Here is a 24,896-nt window from a genome sequence, read left to right as displayed (position 1 = left end):
CTTCTTTAACAAGTGCTCACTGTGCCGGAAGTCACAGCCACAGGGGCACGGGAAGCTCTCTGATGCATGCGCTGACGGGGAGAGGACGGGAACCCCCTGGCAGTGCAGTGCAGTGGCAAGGGGGGGCCTCGTGGCGGGCCAGGTCGCAGTGGTGACCGCTGCGACCCTGGTAGCTATGCCACTGGGTATACCAAATATTTTTCCATAGATACTGCTGAAACCTTTGGTCTCAGTTGTATCTTCATGCAGCACACACAGCTCAGACACTCCATCACTTCTTCCACCTTTCAGTCCGCCAGTCAAGAACAGGCCTACTCCCTCTCTCCCTGACCACAGTGGGTCTTTTAGTAACCTCAAGTGTATCCGCTGCTCCAATGACTGTCCTCAGAGAACTTCCCCTAGCCCCCTTCTACCAGGGCAGCATTTCAGCAACACAACATTTTTACCATATGACGAACATTTCAGAATAAACATATTATACAATGCAGGAAAGAATATGAACATTTTGTAAAGAATTATATACAGGGTGTGTAACGGTGCGCTGGGCTAACCCACAGAACATTTCACAGACACTTTATGGTGCAAACAAAACCTTTATTTTTTTTACATAGAGACAAAACAACATAATTGATGATTACTATAACTTCATGTAGTCCACAAGTGTAATGGTTACAGTGTCTAGAAGAAATATACAGCTTTTCAGTTTATCTCAGATGCCAATTGCTGCTGGCTTGAACTCTAGTCTTCTTCTTGAAACATCAATCCCAGTCAGAAGGCTTCACGGTTATGGGTTCCTCATCCATGCCGGGATCCCTGGTAGGATGTTGACATTCAATTTTCTAGTCTTTTCTTGATGATCTTCATACTATTCAGACACAAGATATGCACTGATGACATTACTAAACGCTATTTTACAAAAAAAAAAGAAAAATCTGTCCCCCTCCACCCGATAATCATTCTATGTAATTGCAGACAAATCGTTTGTGTGTCTTTGATCATTCATCGTTAAAAATGTGTTAAATGTTTGGTACATGCCTATAACTTGTAGCGCAAATGTTACAGTGCTTTGACATACCACCAGCTGCTGGGTGGATCTCCTGGTGTCTACTCTTGTCTTCTCCTGTCATCTTTTGCTCTTGTTGACTTCCATCCACGTCAGGTGTAGAATGCCAGACATCTGATCTTCTGGTCTTCTCTTGATGGTCTTCTGGAGACTCAGGTAGACATTCATCTAGTGCCCTAGAAAGAGAGAAAAAAAAAAGATCCGGCCTCCTCCACGCCTTAATAGCCGGCCAACTCGCTCCTTTTTCCTGATCCCCTTGACAGGGTTGGCATAAGGATGAGGAAATATTACCGGTAATATGATCATAGGTATGTCATAGATGTTATATATGTATTCCCAGAACAGCATAAAGCTGGTGCCATCTTAAGCTTGGGGAATTCCATTAACCGGTCAGAATAAAATGTCTTATACACGCCTATGACTTGCAGTGCAGATATTACAGCGCTTATACTTACCGCCAGCTGCTGGGTGGATCTGCTGGTGTCTTCTCTTGTTTTCCTCTGGTTTATTTACCTCTGGTTTATTTAGTCTCAGTCAGGTCCCTTTAGAGTAATGGTGGGTTCTCATCCATATAGGGGTCCCTCCTGGTGTATTATGGACATCTGATTTTCTGATCTTCTCTTGATGGTCTTTTGGAGACATTTATCTAGTGCCCTAGAAAGAGAGAGAGAAAAAAAAGATCCGGCCTCCTCCACCCCTTAATAGCCGGCCAACTCGCTCCTTTTTCCTGATCCCCTTGACAGGGTTGTCATAAGGATGAGGAAATATTACCGGTATCATAGATGTTATATATGTATTTCCACAATGCCCAGGACAGCATAAAGCTGGTGCCATCTTGAGCTTGAGGGTTGTCATAAGGATGAGGAAATCTTACTGGTAATATGTCATAGGCATGTCATAGATGTTATATCCTCCACCCGTTAATAGCCGGGCACTACTTTGTATTTCTACAATGCCCAGGACAGTACAAAGCTTGTGCCGTCTTGAGCATTTAAAAATACATTTACCGATGAGAATTAAATGTTAGGTATATGCCTATGACTTAGCGCAGATGTTAAAGCGCTTATACTTACCGCCAGCTGCTGGGTGGATCTCCTGGTGTTTTCTCTTGTCTTCTCCTGTCATCTTTTGCTCTTGTTGACTTCCGTCCAAGTCAGGTGTAGAATGCCAGACATCTGATCTTCTGGTCTTCTCTTGATGGTCTTCTGGAGACTCAGGTAGACCGCATTCTCTGATGACACTATCATGTCCGAAAGAAATAAAAATCCGGCCTCCTCAACCCCTTAATAGCCGGCCAACACGCTCCGTTTTCCATATCCCCTTGGCAGGGTTGTCATAAGGATGAGGAAATATTACCGGTAATATGATCATAGGTATGTCATAGATGTTATATATGTATTTCCACAATGCCCAGGACAGTAAAAAGCTGGTGCCATCTTTAGCTTGGGGAATTCCATAAACTGGTCAGAATAAAATGTCTTATACATGCCTATGACTTGTAGTGCAGATATTACAGTGCTTACACTTACCGCCAGCTGCTGGGTGGATCTACTGGTGTCTTCTCTTGTTTTCATCTTGTTTCTTCAGTCTCAGTCAGTTGCCTTTGGAGTAAAGGGGATTCTCATCCATATAGGGGTCTCTCCTGTTGTATTGTGGACATCTGGTCTTCTGGTCTTCTCTTGATGGTCTTCTGGAGACATTAACTGGTGCCCTAGATACAGAGAGAGAGAAAGAAAAAAAAAAAGATCCGGCCTCCTCCACCCCTTAATAGCCGGCCAACTCACACCTTTTTCCTGATCCCCATGACAGAGTTGTCATAAGGATGAGGAAATCTTACTGGTAATATGTCATAGGCATGTCATAGATGTTATATCCTCCACCCGTTAATAGCCGGGCACTACTTTGTATTTCTACAATGCCCAGGACAGTACAAAGCTTGTGCCGTCTTGAGCATTTAAAAATACATTTACAGATGAGAATTAAATATTAAGTATATGCCTATGACTTAGCGCAGATGGTACAGCGCTTATACTTACCGCCAGCTTCTGATGGATCTGCTGGCATCGCCTTTGATCTTACCTTGGCGTCTTCATCCATGCAGGGGTCCCTCGGGAATGCTGGTCTTCTGCTCTTCAGGGCGCTTCGTTCTTGCTCGTTCTTCTGGAGGCTCAGGTACATAGCTTGCTGTGATCACTCTTGAGCTGGTGTCTTGTTCAGGGTTTCCCAGTTGGCGAAAGAAAATCCTCTGAACTTGGCCTGGGCGGCTGGTGTTATTGATGACGTGGCCTCTGCAGCTTCGATCTTGTCCAGCTTGAAAGGTCGGAAGCGAGGAGTAATCTCAGTTGGCTAAAAGAAAAAGGAGCATGATATGATTATTAGAATGGCTTACGACAGTACTGACTTTTAATAGTTATTTGTACAGTATTAAATAATAAAATAATTATTTCAATTTTTCCACTTCAATTTTTTCCTCCTTGTGCTTAAAAGGCCATAGCATTGTTAACATAAATATATTCCTTAAAATCGCTCTATTCCCAGGCGGGTAGCGCTTTTATCCTTTGGTCTATGGGCTGTGTTAGGTGTCATTTTTTGCGCCATGATGTGTTCTTTCTATCGGTACCTTGATTGCACATATGCGACTTTTTGTTCGCTTTTTATTACAATTTTTCTGTATTTTATGCGACCAAACATTTTCCACTTTGGGATTTTTTTGCGCTTGCGCCGTTTACCGTGCGAGATCAGGAATTAAATAAATTATAATTGCCAAGCCGGGATCAGCGCCATTACGGCCACAACTTTGACAGCTGCATCCTGATTGCTTGATTAGCGGGCATGGCTATCGGACCATGGCCGCTAATAGCTACAGTCCCGGGCTACATGCCGCACCCGGGACCGCGGCGGTTCAGAGCGGGGTCGCCGCACGGCCCACCTCTGAAGTCCCCGAGGCGACCACAGGGCGTAAATATACGCCCTGTGTCATTAAGGGGTTAAATATTACCTATGACAGTAAAAAAAGAACCCAAAACTTGGGCCTTCTGCACACATTAGTAAGGTTTTGTGGTCTGCAAAACCATGGTCCACAAAAGCCCCAGTGTACGTGTGCTCAAAACATCTATTTTTCATCCTACATTGTAAATGCAGAATCAGACACTTGATAGCATACGAGTAGAGCTTAACTGTTCTTCAAAAAAGAAAGGATATAAATGCAGTAAATGTAATTGTCCCTATAACTCAGGGTAAAAAGCACCTGGACCTATGGGAAGGCGCAGTACCATTTGGGCCAAGTAAACTCACTGTTATTTTGTGTATAATTTTAGTATAATAATTTTATTTCAATATGTATGGAGTAAGAAACAAACAAGCCAGCTAGTCACTGCCTCTCCACCTGTATCGCGGGTGGATTACTGTTACACCACTTGCAGGATGCGCTGTCAGTGGTAAAGCACTCTAGGTGGTGCTCAGCCCGATGAGACAGTCCAATAAGTAGTAAAAAGTAAGGAAGAGGCGGTCACTCACCATTCAAGTGCTGTGTTTATTGTAGCATCATCATAATAGGTTACAGACAGACATGCAATGTGCGTCCCACTAAGTCTACGATCGTTTCACGTTTACACACTTCCACTGGCCTCGTAGTGCCTTGGTGGCCTTGGTACTACGAGGCCAGTGAAAGCGTGTAAACGCGAAACGATCGTAGCCTTAGTGGGACGCACATTGCATGTCTGCCTGTAACCTATTATGGTGATGCTACAATAAACACTTGAATGGTGAGTGACCGCCTCTTCCTTACTTTTTACTACTTATTGGACTGTCTCATCGGGCTGAGCACCACCTAGAGTGCTTTACCACTGACAGCGCATCCTGCAAGTGGTGTAACAGTAATCCACCCGCGATACAGGTGGAGAGGCAGTGACTAGCTGGCTTGTTTGTTTCTTACTCCATACATATTGAAATAAAATTATTATACTAAAATTATACACAAAATAACAGTGAGTTTACTTGGCCCAATTGGTACTGCGCCTTCCCATAGGTCCAGGTGCTTTTTACCCTGAGTCAGGCCCAAAATCAGAAGTGGAGTCTATAATGTGGAGAAGTAACATGACAAGTTCTGTACTTTTAACCTGTAGATCCACATCAAAGTGGTGTGAGATGAACCTGGTGCATTGGGGCTATGTGATGTGATTCTATAAATTTACTTACTTCAGGGATGACTGGTGGAGTCAGTTTCAGGGCTTCCACAGAGATCCAATTCATGCGCTGGAAGAAGCGATGTCCTCTGATGTTCCCATGGACTCCTAAGCGCTTGGCCGGATGTTTCTGAAGAAGCTGAAATTAGAAACGTATTAATTGGTAACTGAAACCTGCCATCTCGGTATAAGACAAGAATATGACCAGAAAATCCAATAAAATATCTGTGATGTCCCCACTAACCTCCTCACCCACAATTACCCAATCGCTGCCATTTTAATTTGATTACCTGGTGAGAATGGGGGTAATCTCTCTGCCTAGGATCCCAAAATGTCCCACCCTGGCTAACACTATGTAACCCCTAATACTAGACCAGTACAGCAGGAAGACACTTACTAGTTGAATGATGTTCTTGGCGCCGGAGGAAGTTTCATCGAAGAACGTTGGGTCGAATTCACGTTCACTGGTCAACATCTCGTTTAAGATGACACCAAACGAGTACCAGTCGACTCCGGCGCTGTACTTCTTCTGGGCCAGCATCTCAGGAGCCATGTAGTCCAATGTTCCAGCGCAGCTGGTGGCTGTTCGGTCTCCGTGCATGTTGTCAATTGCGAGACCGAAATCCGTGATCTTAACATGGCCCGTATCAGCCACCAGGATGTTGTCGGGCTTCAGATCTCTGCGAGAAAGAAAAACATGGAAATAAGGTCAGTGCTCATCTTATTCTATTAGCTAATAATGGTGATTTAGTTCTTAGCCGCACAAAATATGACGAACTTCCATGTACCTCAGGTACAATGAGGTACAATGAGGTACAATGGCAGATCAGACAACTCTATCTAGTAAATGTAAGTTGAGTAGTAATGCATACAGTGTATGCATTGTTGCTCAGTGCTATTGAGCAGCATGGAGTCCGGCAATAGACAAGAGATCCTGCTCCTGTACTTATATCAAGTAGCAAGACACGGAGTGCACATACTCCTGTCTATCAACAAATCTCCTGGTTTTGCACAGTACTGAGTGGCAATGCATGTACTCTATGTATAGAGGCACAGTATTTGCCTTGCCTCAAAGATGGACAACTTAGGGTATGCTACTGCTGATGGTGTGTTTACACAGAGAGATTTATCTGACAGATTTCTGAAGCCAAAGCCAGGAATGGATTTGAGAAGAGGAGAAATCTCAGTCTTTCCTTTATGACCCATCCTCTGTTTATAGTCTGTTCCTGGCTTTGGCTTCAAAAATCTTTCAGATAAATCTCTCTGTCTAAACCATGGCTCTCAAACTCGCGGCAGTTTACTGTAAGTGCGGACCAGGGGCGCTCCGGCAGAGAGCTGCACTGCACTGCACATGTAACTACAAATAGAAGATAGATGTGCCGTGTTTCTGCCAGAGTGCCCCGGCCCCCCTCCTCCCGCAGCGCTCAGCTCCACTCCTGCGCGGCGCCGGAGCATGACGTCACCCGGACCGCACGTCCAGCCAATCAGTAAGGGGACGTGCGGCCTGGGTGAAGTCATGCTCCGCCGGCCCTCAGGTAAGAGTACTCTCAGCGGGGGGTGATAGTGGTGTGTGGGGGAGAGCTGGGGGTGATAGTGGTGTGTGGGGGAGAGCTGGGGGTGATAGTGGTGTGTGGGAGAGGGCTGGGTATCATAGTTCTGTGTGTGTGTGGGGGCAGGGGGGCTGGGGGGGATAGTTCTCTGTGTGTGGGGGGCTGGGGGTGATAGTTCTCTGTGGGGGGGAGGGCTGGGAGTGATAGTTCTGTGTGTGGATAAGGGCTGGGAGTGATAGTTCGGGGGGGGGCTGGGAGTGATAGTTCTGTGTGTGGAGGAGGGGTGGGAGTGATAGTTCTGGGGGGGGAGGGCTGGGAGTGATAGTTCTGGGGGGGAGGGCTGGGAGTGATAGTTCTGTGTGTGGAGGAGGGCTGGGAGTGATAGTTATGGGGGGGGAGGGCTGGGAGTGATAGTTCTATGTGTGGAGGAGGGCTGGGAGTGATAGTTCTGTGTGTGGAGGAGGGCTGGGAGTGATAGTTCTGTGTGTGGGTGGGAGGGCTGGGAGTGATAGTTCTGTGTGTGGAGGAGGGCTGGCAGTGATAGTTCTGTGGGGGGGGGCTGGGAGTGATAGTTCTGTGTGGGGGGGAGGGCTGGGAGTGATAGTTCTGTGTGTGGAGGAGGGCTGGGAGTGATAGTTCTGTGGGGGGGGGGCTGGGAGTGATAGTTCTGTGTGGGTGGGAGGGCTGGGAGTGATAGTTCTGTGTGTGGAGGAGGGCTGGGAGTGATAGTTCTGTGTGGGTGGGAGGACTGGGAGTGATAGTTCTGTGTGTGGGGGAGGGCTGGGAGTGATAGTTCTGTGGGGGGGGAGGGCTGGGAGTGATAGTTCTGTGGGGGGGGGGGAGGGCTGGGAGTGATAGTTCTGTGTGGGGGGGGCTGGGAGTGATAGTTCTGTGGGGGGGGGGGGGCTGGGAGTGATAGTTCTGTGTGGGTGGGAGGGCTGGGAGTGATAGTTCTGTGTGGGTGGGAGGGCTGGGAGTGATAGTTCTGTGTGTGGAGGAGGGCTGGGAGTGATAGTTCTGTGTGGGGGGCTGGGAGTGATAGTTCTGTGGGGGGGGAGGGCTGGGAGTGATAGTTCTGTGTGTGGAGGAGGGCTGGGAGTGATAGTTCTGTGTGTGGGTGGGAGGGCTGGGAGTGATAGTTCTGTGGGGGGCTGGGAGTGATAGTTTTCTGTGGGTGGGAGGGCTGAAAGTGATAGTTTTGTGTAGGTGGGAGGGCTGGGAGTGATAGTTCTGTGTGTGGGGGGGCTGGGAGTGATAGTTCTGTGTGGGGGGAGGGCTGGGAGTGATAGTTCTGTGTGTGGAGGAGGGCTGGGAGTGATAGTTCTGTGTGTGGGTGGGAGGGCTGGGAGTGATAGTTCTGTGTGTGGAGGAGGGCTGGCAGTGATAGTTCTGTGGGGGGGGGGGGCTGGGAGTGATAGTTCTGTGTGGGGGGGAGGGCTGGGAGTGATAGTTCTGTGTGTGGAGGAGGGCTGGGAGTGATAGTTCTGTGTGGGTGGGAGGGCTGGGAGTGATAGTTCTGTGTGGGTGGGAGGGCTGGGAGTGATAGTTCTGTGTGTGGGGGAGGGCTGGGAGTGATAGTTCTGTGTGTGGAGGAGGGCTGGGAGTGATAGTTCTGTGTGGGTGGGAGGGCTGGGAGTGATAGTTCTGTGTGTGGGGGAGGGCTGGGAGTGATAGTTCTGTGGGGGGGGGGGGGGAGGGCTGGGAGTGATAGTTCTGTGGGGGGGGGGGGGCTAGGGGTTTTAACAGATGAAAAAATAAAAACATTTGATGACATTGTGGAAAATCTGATGCGGCCCAGCCTCACACAGACTCTACTTTCAGCGGCCCCGGGTAAATTGAGTTTGAGACCCCTTGGTCTAAACATACCATTAGAAGCTAAAATCAGACACGAATCTGACCACACAATGCCCTAAGAAGAGTATAACAAGTGATCACCTGTGGATGACGCCCTTGGAGTGCAGGAATTGGATTCCGCACACTATTTCAGCGGCATAGAATCTGGCAGAGAGAAAATGAATTAGTAAAATATCCAACAGATAACACAAGAAACTATTAAAGGAGACTCTAGAGACTGAGGGAATTTTTTGTGCTACTACATTGCATTAATAAAGTTACATTACTTTGTATTATAACTTTATTTTTTTTTTATATGAATTATTTTAAAGGGAACCTATCACCCTGGGCAGCCCCCCTCCCCCAAACCCACCCGACCCCTGGAAAGGGCCCCGCATACATACCGTCTCGTGTTATTACCGCTCCCGGTGCCGGTCCCACCACTGAGATCTAGATCTGCACTCTCATTTTGTAAATGGGCAGAGATGAGTCCAATGGCCATAGGAAATTACTGTTTCAGTGATTACCTAAGGCCATCAGACTCATTTCTGATGAGTTTATTAAATAATAAATAATATAGTTAGAATTGTATGTTATAGTATATTGCTGAAACCACCAAGTGTAGTATATATCTGGGGAGTAAAGTATATGTTAGATAAGAAAATTACATTGGATTGTACTTGCCTCCTTTGCTCCATCCTACCTTCCTTGCAGAGTGGTCAACGTCCCAACCCGGGTCTTCTATCACTCCTATATCCTGACACCTCTAATAGTAGAACTAACAGGTTTACATAGCTTCTTATATATGCTCTATGAAGTTTTACATTTTACTGAACACTTTACCTGGCGTCGGTGATGTCAAGCGGCCCCCTCAGCTGTAGAAGTTGGTTGAAGTCCCCGCAGGTCATGTATTGCATCCCGAATAGAACGTGCATCTGTATCATAGAACAGTTATTAAACCATCATTTACACATACTGTATATTACATAGTATACACAATACAGTAATTTAATGCTTAAATGGACACTTATTACAAACTACTTTGTTGCTTGTAAAGATGATAAAGAGTGTTACTGTTTCTGGAAGAAAGCGGACAGGTTTTTCTAATGGTCCTTTTACACGAGCCAATTGTTGTGTAGGAGCGTCGCTAGAAATGCTCCTGCAGCCGATAATCAGCAGTGTAGAAATCACAGTGATCAGCTGAAGACAAGGCAAATGCCTGATTATTGGCTGATCGCATCTTTTCAGCCTCCACCCTTTATTGGCCGCACATCCCCCTGTGTAAACAGGGATTTGTGCGGCCAAGAAAGATAAAGGGAAACTGGCAGCACAGATATGTATTTCAGTTTCTAGATCACAAGAAGCAGTCTATATTTACCGGCCACGCTGCTTGTGATCCGGCATCTGATTCTCCGGTCCTAGATCCCCTGCTTCAACTTTAAGCCCTGTCTCCTCCGGAATGAGTGATAGCTGGAGGAGTTGGGGTCTGAAAATACACTCTACGAAGGACCATAGAACCAGATAGTGGATCACAAGCAGAGTGGCTGGTGAGTATAGACTGCTTCTTGTGATCTGGGAACAGACAGCATGGATATATGCATATCTGTGCTGTCAGTTTCCAGGGCTGCATGAGTGACACAAGCATCAGTCATACAGCCCTCCACTTGAGTTCTCGTGCCGTGTAAAGACACAGCCAAGAGGCCGCCAATCTTGCTGATCGGCACTCGTTTGCAGCCCTCACCAGAAATCTTTGTGTCTAAAAGGACACTTAGCCTGGATGAACACTTTAGTTTACTTCAAAAGGTTTACTACAATTTTGGAGCTTGAAGTTGTACACAAGCCCTTGTCTGGTAAGCCCCACTCATGTGCAAAAGTAGTAGAAAAAGTGTAAAACAAATGTGGTGCAATGAATGTAGAAGCCAATATTTGGTGCAAGGTACTCCAGAATTCTGGCACACTTGCAGTATTAAATTTGCTCCATTTTGTTTAAAATAACTGTATCCAGCTTCTACAGCCACCAGTATTTAAATGCTGAACGATCGGACTCGAGCATGCTAAAGTTGTGTTAATCTCTACTTATGAATAAAAAACACTTGAATCCAGATAAGCTCTTCAAAGGAGTTTTTCACTATAAGCAAATGACACTATAAAGTGTGCTGCTAGTAGCTGATCTGTGGGCTCTGACTGCAAGGACACTCACCAATTGATTGATAGCTATGCCTACTTTTTTTCTCTGTGCAAAACCACCTGCAATACTATTCACATCCATTTGCCACTTAATTTCTGTTAAGCCCCAAAGCCCAATTTACTTGCAGTTCTCTGGCCAGCAGCTGGAATTGTGCACGGAATATGCAAAAAAAGCCATGACCCCTTTACCCTCAGGATTGGTGGTGGTCCTATGTTAGGGCCACGGCGGCGTCCCGTGCTCCGGACCGCCGCCGCACCCTCTCTCCCGCATCTGCAGCAGCCGGTGTCCATAGGCAGGGACCCGGCGCTGCTGTTGCTTCGGCCCCGGGGGGCGCTTCACCTCACCGCGCTCCTGTCCGTCGCTGTGCCGGCCGGCGCGCGCATCCCCGCCTCCTAGGGCGCGCGCGCCGGCTGTCTCAGATTTAAAGGGGCAGTGCGCTCCTAATTGGCCTGTATGTCAATCACTCCCCTATAAGTTCCAGGCCTGCCCCCTTTGGCCCAGCGTTTGGCCCAGCTCCCTGTTGTTCCTGATTCCTGTCCGCTACCTGGTCCCTAGTCTTTGTTCCTGATTCCTGTCCGCTACCTGGTCCCTAGTCCTTGTTCCTGATACCTATCCGCTACCTGGTCCCTAGTCCTTGTTCCTGGTTCCTGCTCCTCTGTTACACTATTGCTCCTGTGTTCAGCCTGTCACCTGCAGTTACGCCTACAGCCCTCTGCCAGCACCATCTCCTGCCTACTGCTCCTGCCACGCCTCGCCTGCCGTCACTAGCAACCAAGCCAGGGGTAGCGACCTGGGGGTCGCCTGCCGCAGCAAGTCCATCCCGCCTTGCGGCGGGCTCTGGTGAAAACCAGCGGCCCCTTAGACTCCGCTCCCTGGTGAGGTTAGTGCCATCAATAGTGACGGTCCAGTGGATCCACTACTCCAGGCATTACATCCTAATGGCCAGACCTCCACAATCGGTAAGTTATAGAGTATCCTTGCTGTCACTTGTTGTGATGAAACAATCCTTATTATGATCCATAGCCCAGGGGTCCACAGAAATAAGTCATGCATGATTATTACTCTAGTGGGATTACACATATTGTATTCCTATAGGGTGACATGAAACCATCTGTGTATATGATGTTATGTATGTAAATCATTGTCATAAGAATATTGTTGCTGGATTTTTTGGCATTCTTGCACACAGTATTTTCCCTTTAAGTTATTTTGGAAAACCACGGCTGCAGTTATTGAGCCAAAGCCAGAAGTGGATCATCAGGAAGCAGAAGCATACAGTATGTCCTTCCTTTATAGTTCCCAATTCTTTTGAGTCCCCTCTTAGTTTTGGCTCACAAACTGTAGTGGTAGTTTGAAGAAGAAAACTGCTGTGTGTGACTGCAACCTAAAGGTTTCTATGAGATACCTTAGAGGGGGATAACAGCTGCGGGGATCTCCACAACTCTGGGAAATCATATTAACAGCGAGTCATTTATTGTAAATCCCATCAAGATAATCGTTTCATCTGTCACAGATACATCACAGTTAAAGCAAATGTACCAGTTCCAGTAGTGAATTTTTTTTCACTACTTGGCGGGGAGTTCCCGGTAGTGCGGTCCATTTTTTATAACTCTGCCTGGTTTCCACAAACAATGCCATTTTCCTCTTGGTCACTGGTCCGCTCTATGCACTGTATGCGGACCCGTCTCCCCCAGTGTAATGATATCCCCTTCCTTCTGTGACGTGCCTCCATTAGGATTGAGCCTAGGGGATATCATTACACTCGGGGTTCCGGGCCCACCTTCACGTGAAGAAAATAGTGCTGATCACGGGAATTGGGCAACGGTTTGAAAAATGGACTGCGACACCGCAATCTCTGCGCGGGCACCAGCCAGGTAGTGAAAAAAAATGTCACTACTGGAACTGACACATTTGCTTTCATTACTTTTATGAAATCTATGATTTCTGGTGTCCCCTGATATCCTGAGTAAGGAGAAATATAAATCACTCAAACCGCATTGAACTTGTTCAGAGACTTTATAGCTACAAATTTGACCCAACATTCTATACAAAGGGATAGATAGATAGTAGATGTGTAATAGATAGATAGATAGATAGATAGATAGATAGATAGTAGTAAGATATCAGAGCAGCACTACTTAGTAGCGTCAGTTGGTGCCAGCAGATTCCCCAACCACGGGTACAGATGTATAAAATGATGAATAGTCCGCAGCACTCCAAAGGTAAGGTGAAGTGTAACTTTTATTCCATCAATTCGTGAACATCAAATGTGTGATGGATAGATAGATAGATAGATAGATAGATAGATAGATAGGAGATAGATAGATAGATAGATAGATAGATAGATAGATAGATAGATGCTGTAAGATAGATAGATAGAAGATAGATAGATAGATAGATAGATAGATAGATAGATAGATAGATAGATAGATAGATAGATAGATAGACAATGTATGTACAATGCTTGAAAGCTACAAAACCCAGAATGCATATAAGTAAAATTCACCTTTATTGGTACATAATCATAACCACATAATCTTAAGGAACATGATAAAAATAAATTTATGATGTGGATTACATAAAACATTTGTCATGTATCAATATAATAACATGGGTATACACAACAATTACAATACATAATGCATATAAAAGGCTCCAATACATTTTTTGTACACACAGAAAAATTACAACAAATCATAAAAAGTAATGTCACATGATCCTTCTAAATCTAAAAGTCACAGTTTATTCATTATATACAGAGAAGATTACAATAAAATACAGGTGAAAAAAGTTACTTCACTTGATCCTCCAAATACAGAAGAATAAAAATACAGATACAGGTGTGTACTGACCAATAAAAGCAAGACATAATAATAATAATAATAATAATAATAATAATAATAATAATAATAATAATAATAATACCAGCTTCATGGCTGGGTCTTATCACATTCCTATGCAAGTTTTGGTGTTGGTCACATTCACTCATGTACTTATGATTGTTCTATGACAGTAGCCATTCTTGCAAAAATGACAACATGATGTGCCGCCATTGTGGTTGTTATTTTTAAATTAGCGTCTTGGTAATTTGCGACTATGTTACCATATGAATAGGCTAGCAAAATGTAGAGGTGACTATCAATATGGCTGCACTTTCTGTTGTCACTCTTGCAAACTTTGTTGCCAGAAGAAAACTCCATTGCCAGTGTAATGTGCATAGTTTGGCTATAGCTCTCACTTCTAATATACCAGGGAATAGTGATTCTGAAAAGTTAGGTGGATGCATTTTCTTCATAAACATGTATTGCACCAGATGTATAGAACCAGATAGTGGATCATAATCTGTGCTGTCAGTTTCCAGGGCTGCATGAGTGACACAAGCATCAGTCATACAGCCCTCCACTTGAGTTCTCGTGCCGTGTAAAGACACAGCCAAGAGGCCGCCAATCTTGCTGATCGGCACTCGTTTGCAGCCCTCACCAGAAATCTTTGTGTCTAAAAGGACACTTAGCCTGGATGAAGACTTTAGTTTACTTCAAAAGGTTTACTATAATTTTGGAGCTTGAAGTTGTACACAAGCCCTTGTCTGGTAAGCCCCACTCATGTGCAAAAGTAGTAGAAAAAGTGTAAAACAAATGTGGTGCAATGAATGTAGAAGCCAATATTTGGTGCAAGGTACTCCAGAATTCTGGCACACTTGCAGTATTAAATTTGCTCCATTTTGTTCAAAATAACTGTATCCAGCTTCTACAGCCACCAGTATTTAAATGCTGAACGATTGGACTCGAGCATGCTAAAGTTGTGTTAATCTCTACTTATGAATAAAAAACACTTGAATCCAGATAAGCTCTTCAAAGGAGTTTTTCACTATAAGCAGATGACACTATAAAGTGTGCTGCTAGTAGCTGATCTGTGGGCTCTGACTGCAAGGACACTCACCAATTGATTGATAGCTATGCCTACTTTTTTTATCTGTGCAAAACCACCTGCAATACTATTCACATCCATTTGCCACTTAATTTCTGTTAAGCCCCAAAGCCCCATTTACTTGCAGTTCTCTGGCCAGCAGCTGGAATTGTGCACAGAATATGCAAAAAAAGCCTTGACCCCTTTACCCTCAGGATTGGTGGTGGTCCTATGTTAGGGCCATGGCGGAGTCCCGTGCTCCGGACCGCCGCCGCACCCTCTCTCCCGCATCTGCAGCAGCCGGTGTCCATAGGCAGGGACCCGGCGCTGCTGTTGCTTCGGCCCCGGGGGGCGCTTCACCTCACCGCGCTCCTGTCCGTCGCTGTGCCGGCTGTCTCAGATTTAAAGGGGCAGTGCGCTCCTAATTGGCCTGTATGTCAATCACTCCCCTATAAGTTCCAGCCCTGCCCCCTTCCAGGTGTTGGAGCCTCTACATGCTTCCCATAGTGTTTGGCCCAGCTCCCTGTTGTTCCTGATTCCTGTCCGCTACCTGGTCCCTAGTCCTTGTTCCTGATTCCTGTCCGCTACCTGGTCCCTAGTCCTTGTTCCTGGTTCCTGCTCCTCTGTTACACTATTGCTCCTGTGTTCAGCCTGTCACCTGCGGTTACGACTACAGGCCTCTGCCAGCACCATCTCCTGCCTACTGCTCCTGCCACGCCTCGCCTGCCGTCACTAGCAACCAAGCCAGGGGTAGCGACCTGGGGGTCGCCTGCCACAGCAAGTCCATCCCGCCTTGCGGCGGGCTCTGGTGAAAACCAGCGGCCCCTTAGACTCCGCTCCCTGGTGAGGTTAGTGCCATCGCTAGTGACGGTCCAGTGGATCCACTACTCCAGGCGTTACATCCTAATGGCCAGACTTCCATAATTGGTAAGTTATAGAGTATCCTTGCTGTCACTTGTTGTGATGAAACAATCCTTATTATGATCCATAGCCCAGGGGTCCACAGAAATAAGTCATGCATGATTATTACTCTAGTGGGATTACACATATTGTATTCCTATAGGGTGACATGAAACCATCTGTGTATATGATGTTATGTATGTAATCATTGTCATAAGAATATTGTTGCTGGATTTTTTGGCATTCTTGCACACAGTATTTTCCCTTTAAGTTATTTTGGAAAACCACGGCTGCAGTTATTGAGCCAAAGCCAGAAGTGGATCATCAGGAAGCAGAAGCATACAGTATGTCCTTCCTTTATAGTTCCCAATTCTTTTGAGTCCCCTCTTAGTTTTGGCTCACAAACTGTAGTGGTAGTTTGAAGAAGAAAACTGCTGTGTGTGACTGCAACCTAAAGGTTTCTATGAGATACCTTAGAGGGGGATAACAGCTGCGGGGATCTCCACAACTCTGGGAAATCATATTAACAGCGAGTCATTTATTGTAAATCCCATCAAGATAATCGTTTCATCTGTCACAGATACATCACAGTTAAAGCAAATGTACCAGTTCCAGTAGTGAATTTTTTTTTCACTACTTGGCGGGGAGTTCCCGGTAGTGCGGTCCATTTTTTATAACTCTGCCTGGTTTCCACAAACAATGCCATTTTCCTCTTGGTCACTGGTCCGCTCTATGCACTGTATGCGGACCCGTCTCCCCCAGTGTAATGATATCCCCTTCCTTCTGTGACGTGCCTCCATTAGGATTGAGCCTAGGGGATATCATTACACTCGGGGTTCCGGGCCCACCTTCACGTGAAAAAAATGGTGCTGATCACGGGAATTGGGCAACGGTTTGAAAAATGGACTGCGACACCGCAATCTCTGCGCGGGCACCAGCCAGGTAGTGAAAAAAAATGTCACTACTGGAACTGACACATTTGCTTTCATTACTTTTATGAAATCTATGATTTCTGGTGTCCCCTGATATCCTGAGTAAGGAGAAATATAAATCACTCAAACCGCATTGAACTTGTTCAGAGACTTTATAGCTACAAATTTGACCCAACATTCTATACAAAGGGATAGATAGATAGTAGATGTGTAATAGATAGATAGATAGATAGATAGATAGATAGATAGATAGATAGGAGATAGATAGATAGATAGATAGATAGATAGATAGATAGATAGATAGATAGATAGATAGGAGATGGATAGATAGATAGATAGATAGATAGATAGATAGTAGTAAGTTATCAGAGCAGCACTACTTAGTAGCGTCAGTTGGTGCCAGCAGATTCCCCAACCACGGGTACAGATGTATAAAATGATGAATAGTCCGCAGCACTCCAAAGGTAAGGTGAAGTGTAACTTTTATTCCATCAATTCGTAAACATCAAATGTGTGATGGATAGATAGATAGATAGATAGATAGATAGATAGATAGATAGATAGATAGATAGATAGGAGATAGATAGATAGATAGAAGATAGATAGATAGATGCTGTGAGATAGATAGATAGATAGATAGATAGATAGATAGATAGATAGATAGATAGATATGAGATAGATAGATAGATAGATAGATAGATAGATAGATAGATAGATAGACAATGTATGTACAATGCTTGAAAGCTACAAAACCCAGAATGCATATAAGTAAAATTCACCTTTATTGGTACATAATCATAACCACATAATCTTAAGGAACATGATAAAAATAAATTTATGATGTGGATTACATAAAACATTTGTCATGTATCAATATAATAACATGGGTATACACAACAATTACAATACATAATGCATATAAAAGGCTCCAATACATTTTTTGTACACACAGAAAAATTACAACAAATCATAAAAAGTAATGTCACATGATCCTTCTAAATCTAAAAGTCACAGTTTATTCATTATATACAGAGAAGATTACAATAAAATACAGGTGAAAAAAGTTACTTCACATGATCCTCCAAATACAGAAGAATAAAAATACAGATACAGGTGTGTACTGACCAATAAAAGCAAGACATAATAATAATAATAATAATAATAATAATAATAATAATAATAATAATAATAATAATAATAATAATAATAATAATACCAGCTTCATGGCTGGGTCTTATCACATTCCTATGCAAGTTTTGGTGTTGGTCACATTCACTCATGTACTTATGATTGTTCTATGACAGTAGCCATTCTTGCAAAAATGACAACATGATGTGCCGCCATTGTGGTTGTTATTTTTAAATTAGCGTCTTGGTAATTTGCGACTATGTTACCATATGAATAGGCTAGCAAAATGTAGAGGTGACTATCAATATGGCTGCACTTTCTGTTGTCACTCTTGCAAACTTTGTTGCCAGAAGAAAACTCCATTGCCAGTGTAATGTGCATAGTTTGGCTATAGCTCTCACTTCTAATATACCAGGGAATAGTGATTCTGAAAAGTTAGGTGGATGCATTTTCTTCATAAACATGTATTGCATATTCACAGGTATGATAGGTATGGGTTCCACCTCTAAGACCCCCACCTACTTGGAGAAAAGCCCCATGGCCTCCAATTATCTATTTAGACCAGTCACTCTACCTATAGAAGTCAGTGGAGAGGTGACCAGGCAGTGTTAGCCTCTATAAAAGTCGATGGGAGTTATGGAAAGAATACTTGCTCAACCCTTTCCAGAAGTCTGATAGAGTTAGTGTTTTATGTATTGTAATAAGCATTGTGCAAAATTGTCTCACTACCAAAAGAAAAAAAAATTGTCTTAAGGGAATCTTGGAGGCTGTGGTAATTTTTGGTCACTGGTGGTAGGAGTGGGATGTTTCCTACACATACAGTATAGGTATATAAAGAATAGGAAACAGGTAATGTGGCTGACACCAAGGCTACATTCACAAATTTGTAATTTTTGTTTGCAAATTCTGGACACACAATAATGGACAGACGATGGACCTATTCATTTTAATGGTCCTGTTCACATGGCTGTAGGTGTGACAGGTCCAAGTATGGACAGCAATATAAGCACAGATTACTATTCACCAATGATTGAGTCTGTGCTTCGCGGGCAGCTACATATGCATATCCATAGTGCTGTCCATAGTTGCAGGTCCGCAACTACAGACAGCCCTTATGGATGTGTGAATGAAGCCTTACAGTTAAGGATCAGTGTTACCATATAGTGGAGGCCTGTGATTTCTCTATGGACCCCTGCCACTGGTATTCTACATACAGTTGTGACATCTCTTAATACTAGGTGGTCACAATTCTACCTTCGTCTGCAATGCGAACTCTGCGTGGACAAGGAAGGGGCTTCCAGACGCCAGCAGCAGCACACGCTTCTCCACCATCATGTACTCCTCGCTTCCGGTTAGCAGGTCGCTCTTCCTTATGAGCTTCACAGCATACTGTCGATGGGATACAGTATCTTCCGCCATCATGACCGTCCCGTAACTTCCCTGGCCCAGCACATGGTGGAACAATAATCTCTCCTTGATGGAACCGGAGATTGTGCCTGGGCCGGTTGGCCGAACACCGCTGCATCCTAGCAAGAGGAGAAAAGGTGATATAGTAAATCTAAGCATACGGTGAAAACTTTTTATTTATTTATTTACTTATTTATTTGGGGGGGGGGGCGTATGTTCACTGTATGTGCTATTAAGGGCCCTATTCCACCGGACGATTATCGTTCAGATTATCGTTAAATCGTTTGAATCTAAACAATAATCAATCGGTTGAAATGCAGTTAACGATTAACGACCGAACGAGAAATCGTTGATCGCTTTATAAGACCTGGGCCTATTTTTATCGTTGCTCGTTCGCAAAACGTTCGCAAATCGTTCGCATTGAATAAGATGTCGTTCGGTCATTTGCAGTAGATACGAACGCAATAGCGAAGAAATAGCGAAGAAAAAACGATCACAAATACGATCATAAGTAACGATTATCGTTCCATGGAAATTAGTGAACGTTTTCAGGTCTTTTGCAATAGCGGTCGTTTGAGATTGTTAATCGTTAACGATTATGCGAACGATAATCGTCTGGTGGAATAGGGCCCTAAAGGGGTTGTCCAGTGAAAATCTTTTTCTATCAGGTTAACTGGTTTGTGAAAGTTATATAGATTTGTAGTTTACTTCTATTTAAAATTCTCCAGTCTTCTCATACTTATCAGCTGTTATATGTCCTGCAGGAAGTGTTTTCTTTTCAGTCTGACACAGTGCTCTCTGCTGCCACCCATGTCCGAGACAGGAACTGTCCAGATCAGTAACAAACTCCCATAGAAAACCTCTCCTGCTCTGGACAGTTCCTCTCAGCAGAGAGCACTGTGTCAGACTGAAAAGAATACACCTCCTCCTGCAAGACATACATCAGCTGATAAGTACTGGAAGACTAGAGATTTCTTAATTAAAGTAAATTACAAATCTATATAAAAAGATTTTTGCTGGACAACCCCTTTAAAGCTCCTGGTACAAATGGCAAGTATATTCATAGGCGCCCATCGGTCTCCCAAGAGAAAAGATTGTCCTGTTGAATCCTGTTTGGCTGTTTTGTATGTCAGTATTATTTTATTGTATGTATTTCTTTCCTTTTTTTAAATCGAAAATCATATTAGAGTAAAGGTTCCTATATGGTTACCTTAGAGAATAGAAACTGCATGGTATTCTTTTTATAAAGATTGGCACCCATGGGCATCACATGCCACTGTATGGCTATATACTAGAGATGAGGAAATCGCCCAAATCTTTTTTTTGTTTTGTTTTGTTTTGTTTCAGTTAAATTAGAGCTGGAGCAGGGAGTACTGTATGTGTAGACGGCTACACAAATGATGTATTATGTAGAGGAGCAAGGACTACTGCCACTACTATGAAAAAACAGGGATCTTTGGGAGATTCTCTCATCTCTACTCCTCAGACTATGTTCACACACATTAAAATAAAAGCAAAATACAACAGCAAAATATGTATAAAATGCAGCTGTATTTTGAATCTAATAATATATCTACTTTATAATCTATGAAAAATTGTCAGACTGTACAATGTAGCATGTATGCCTATATTACTGTTGTATTTGGCTTTTATTTTACTGTTTGTGAACAGAGCTTCAAAATAGAAAAATACTACAACAGAAAAAGAAGGTATAAAATGGGGCTTATTTTGAATCCAATACTGTGGTACATTAAAGCGAATGTACCATTAGGTTCATCACTTTGGGGTTTTACATAAACAGACTGCACCAGTGCGGGGATGTCAGTGCCATGTTCCTTTTTTTTGAAACCCGGCCTGGTTCCTGCGCACAGCAGCCGTCTATTCCCGGGCATTCGCCCAGCCTAAAGCACTGGTGTGGGGCCCACCATCCCCCACTGTGACGAAACCCCTCTGACATGGCTCCTTTGATCCTAAAGGAGCCGGGTCACACTGTGACAGAGACTGTCACACTGGGTGCTTTCAATGCTTCAGGCTAGGCCAATGCCTGGGAATAGACCGATGCTTTGCACGGGAACCGGACCAGGGTTCAAAAAGAGGATTGCAGCATCGGCATCCCCGCGTCTGCGCTGGTCTGTTAATGTTAAGATCTTAAAGCGATGTACCTGATGGTATGTGCACTTTAAAGTCTATGGAAAAATGTCAGTCTAAGCACACCTTTTTTTTAAAAAAAAAAAAAGATTTTTTTTTTATAATGTGTGAACAGGTGGCTGTTTTGCCATTGACTTTAAAGTGACTCTGCACCCACTATCTGACCCCCCCCCCAAACCACTTGTACCTTCGGATAGCTGCTTTTAATGCAAGATCTGTCCTCGGGTCCGTTTGGCAGGTGATGCAGTTATTGTCCTAAAAAACAACTTTTAAACTGGCAGCCCCGTGCCCAACGGCCTTGGCCTACAACATCTGTGCCCTAACTTTGCACCACCCCTCCGTCCCTCCTCCGCGCCCTCTTCACCAGTTTTCCTATTCCTCTGTAGTGAACACTACACAGGTGCCTTAAAGATCCAGCCCATGTGTCATGCTGACACAGGTGAGGAATAGGAGACAATCTGCCTGGAGCATTACTAATGATGAGGAGGGCGGGGAGGAGGCACAGAGAGGGTGTGCCAGCCTAATGCATACACAATCTAGGCCACGGCCGTTCGGCACGGGCTGCAAGTTTAAAAGCTGTTCTTTAGGACAATAACTGCATCACCTGCTGAACGGACCCGGGGACAGATCTTGGATTAAAAACAGCTATCAGAAGGTACAAGCAGTTTGGGGGGGGTCAGATTGTGGGTACAGAGTCGCTTTAAAGGGAACCAATCAGCACGATTGTACTGATATGGTTCCCAGCTGAACAGTATAGATCTACTGTGCAGCTTGCGGAGCATAGAAGTTGGGGTTGCAGCAGTAGCTTTACAAAGGGGAAAAGGATGTTCTAAAACACTGTACAAAACAGGCAGAGGGCTTCAACTAGTCATCTAGGCGAGCAGCCGTCAGTGACTAGTCCTATCAGTTACTAGACCCATTAGTGCCTCTCTGCCTGTCTATCATCCCCGCACTGCGCGCTGACAGTCAGAGAGCCATGACTCATCACAGACGGCTCCCCCACCCCAGATGACTAGTTGCCGCCCCTTTCCCACCCTCGTACGATGTCTTTTTCCCCTTAGTAAAGTTACTGCTGTAGCCACGGCTGGTATGCTCTGCAAGCTGTTTAGTAGATCAATACTGTCCTGATCCCTTTAATGTAGCACATTATTAGATTCAAAATATGGTCACCTTTTATACCTATTTTACTGCTGTATTTTTATGTTACAGTTTCTAATACATATTACTGTCACACTATCCCTGACAGTTATACCAAACAAAGAAAAGTCCAACAGCACCTTGGAGATACTCCAGTAATGGCCAATAATGTAGAAGCAGGATGCACGCAGGTAGGCCCACAATCCTCGGTGTGAGCACTGTGAACTTCAAAAAAGAGGGGTTCCCACAGCATCCAACATAGAAGCAACTGTGTTTATTCACACATCAAGGTACAACAAAAATGCATAAATAAACACACTTGCTTCTATTTTGGATGCTGTGGAAACCCCTCTTTTTGATGCCTCTATGACGTTAAAAGTTTTCCCAAATGGCAGTGACACTTTAAGAGTGCCTTCACACGTACCGGATCCACAGCGGATTTCACGCTTCAAGTTTTCAGCGAGTTTTCAGGAATTTTCACTTCGCTGCAGATATGTGACCCGGTCCCTTTAACCCCGGCTGTCCACAGCATACATCACCTGCTAGGCCCCGCGGCTGTGTGAAGCTCCCGGCCCTTCTCGCTCCTCATCAGCCAATCAGTGCTGCCGTGCACCGATTGGCTGATGAGGAGTGAGGGGAGCTGGGAGTTTCACACAGCCGCGGCGCCGAGCAGGTAATGTATTGCTCCGGGCCGGGGGCAGCCCTGGAGCATACATCAGCTGCTCCAGGCTCCTGCTTGTTTTGGGGCCTCCCGGCATCTCCCGGTGGTCAGCCAATCAGTGCGCTGCGGTGGGGCAGCGCACTGATTTGTTGACTGCCGGGAGATGCTGGGAGGCCCCAAAACAAGCAGGAGCCTGGAGCAGGTAATGTATGCTCCGAGCCGGGGCTGCGGGCGGTGGGGGGGTTAAAGGGGCCGGGTTACATATCCGCAGTGGAATAAAAATTCTGCTGCGGATATGTAACCCATAGAACTTCACACTACATGGATCTGCAGCAGATTTCTCTGTAAACCCGCAACGTGAAATCCGCTGCGGATCCGGTACGTGTAAAGTCACTCTAAAGGTTCCAGATGGGTATACCCCTTTAAGATTGACAGAAGGCTCACACAGCACAGCTAACACAGCTTCACATAGTAAAGTACAGTAAAATGGCCACTGGAAGCCAATTTATAAACATTGTTCATTGGTTATAGAAATTATCTTGTAATTGTTCCTTTAATAAATCACAGGATTGTGTATGTCAGTAAGGGCACTCAGTACAATGCTTAGGTCTCTGTTACACATGTGTCTGTGGTGAGGTTAGACAGGATTTTTTTTTTTAGCAATTCCTTACAATTTATCTAAAATATCTATACATTTTTCATCCCTATGGCATTCCTAGAAATATAAATGACAAAGACATGGCAATGACACTGTAAATACTGATTCTGAGAAGTACCAGTAGAGACTGAACAGTATCAGGATGTAAAGGGGTTATCCTAGGTTAGAAAAAATGCAGCTACTTTCTTGCAAAACAGTGCCACCCCTGTCCTCAGGTTGTGTGTGGTATTACAATCCAGTAACTAGATGGTAAACGGACTGGCACCAAGGAAATAAGCAATAAACGAGTGCGAGTCCTGACAGCCCAAAATAGGCATGTGTACTGCGAAAAACAAGGCTGAAAAAATGGACTGCACCTCACAACAAAATGCAAAAAAATATATAGAAATTTTATTGTACATAAATGCCGGGAACAAACAAAAAACCATAACAATCCAGCTCAATTTACTGTATTGAAACTGAATTGCAAAACCACACCCAAACTGAGAACAGGAGGGCTGTTGTTTCACTTGTCCTAAATGATGGAACCCACTAACATCCAGGTGTCATAGAGATCAGGGTAACATGTCCCTAGTATCTGTTTGGGCCATACACTTTCTCTTTCTGTGCAGCTAATGTTACTAGGGGCAGTTTATATTGTGTTGCTAAGCAACAGCTGGGGGCACTGTAGATAACATGGGGGAAATCTCAGCAGGACTGACCCTGGACCGTATACAATATCTGTGTATTAAAGACTTCATCATGTAATCCAGAAAACTCAATTACATGTGAAGGTATAAAACATATGTGGAGTGCAGTAACCAGACCCATTGCCTACTCACCTGAGCCTCCTGGGTCCTCCTGCAGGTCTTTGTTCTTCTGCCCGTCGGTCTTCATCGATGGCTTCTTCTCATCCTCTGAGCAGTCTCTGGTCCTCCTCTTCTTGGGTCCTCTCCCCTGGGTGATGACGTCTTCATTCTCCGCTGGGTCCATCCCTGGGGTGTCCGACGTCTTCCCTCCGGGTTCCGTTCTCTTCCTCTTACCTCCGCTCCTTTTGGCCTTCTTGATTGAAGCCTTCTCATCCAATGATGAGTCCAAAAGATGTTTCCTCTTCTCCACTCTCTTCCTCCCCACGAAAACCTCCTTCTCTTCCTCCATAATCGCTTTTCGCTCGCTGTCCGTAGACATGTCCTCCACCGTCGCCGGTCAACTCCAACTGTCA

The 24,896-nt window shown here is 44.7% G+C and overlaps 1 protein-coding gene across 4 annotated transcripts; it reads right to left on the bottom strand.

Moving 5' to 3' along the window:
• Positions 1-598: 598 nt before the first annotated feature.
• Positions 599-24,896, bottom strand: LOC138801567 (protein kinase C delta type-like). 4 transcript variants are annotated; one of them, XM_069984552.1, is made up of 9 exons: positions 24,517-24,896; positions 18,939-19,210; positions 9,474-9,565; positions 8,733-8,795; positions 5,645-5,927; positions 5,261-5,386; positions 2,593-3,409; positions 1,036-2,303; positions 599-865 (listed from the first exon to the last, which is right to left on the bottom strand). In XM_069984552.1, exons 1-7 carry the CDS (start codon positions 24,860-24,862, stop codon positions 3,254-3,256), a joined length of 1,338 nt encoding a protein of 445 aa, XP_069840653.1. In that variant the 5' UTR covers positions 24,863-24,896; the 3' UTR covers positions 599-865; positions 1,036-2,303; positions 2,593-3,253. The 4 variants fall into 4 exon arrangements, with proteins under 4 accessions (XP_069840653.1, XP_069840634.1, XP_069840644.1 ...); XM_069984533.1 differs by having other exon boundaries at positions 1,036-3,409; XM_069984543.1 differs by having other exon boundaries at positions 1,076-3,409.

The sequence above is a fragment of the Dendropsophus ebraccatus genome, chromosome 1, assembly GCF_027789765.1.
Source record: "Dendropsophus ebraccatus isolate aDenEbr1 chromosome 1, aDenEbr1.pat, whole genome shotgun sequence".
Taxonomy (NCBI): Eukaryota; Metazoa; Chordata; class Amphibia; order Anura; family Hylidae; genus Dendropsophus; species Dendropsophus ebraccatus.
This window is presented reverse-complemented; position numbering and strand designations above follow the sequence as displayed.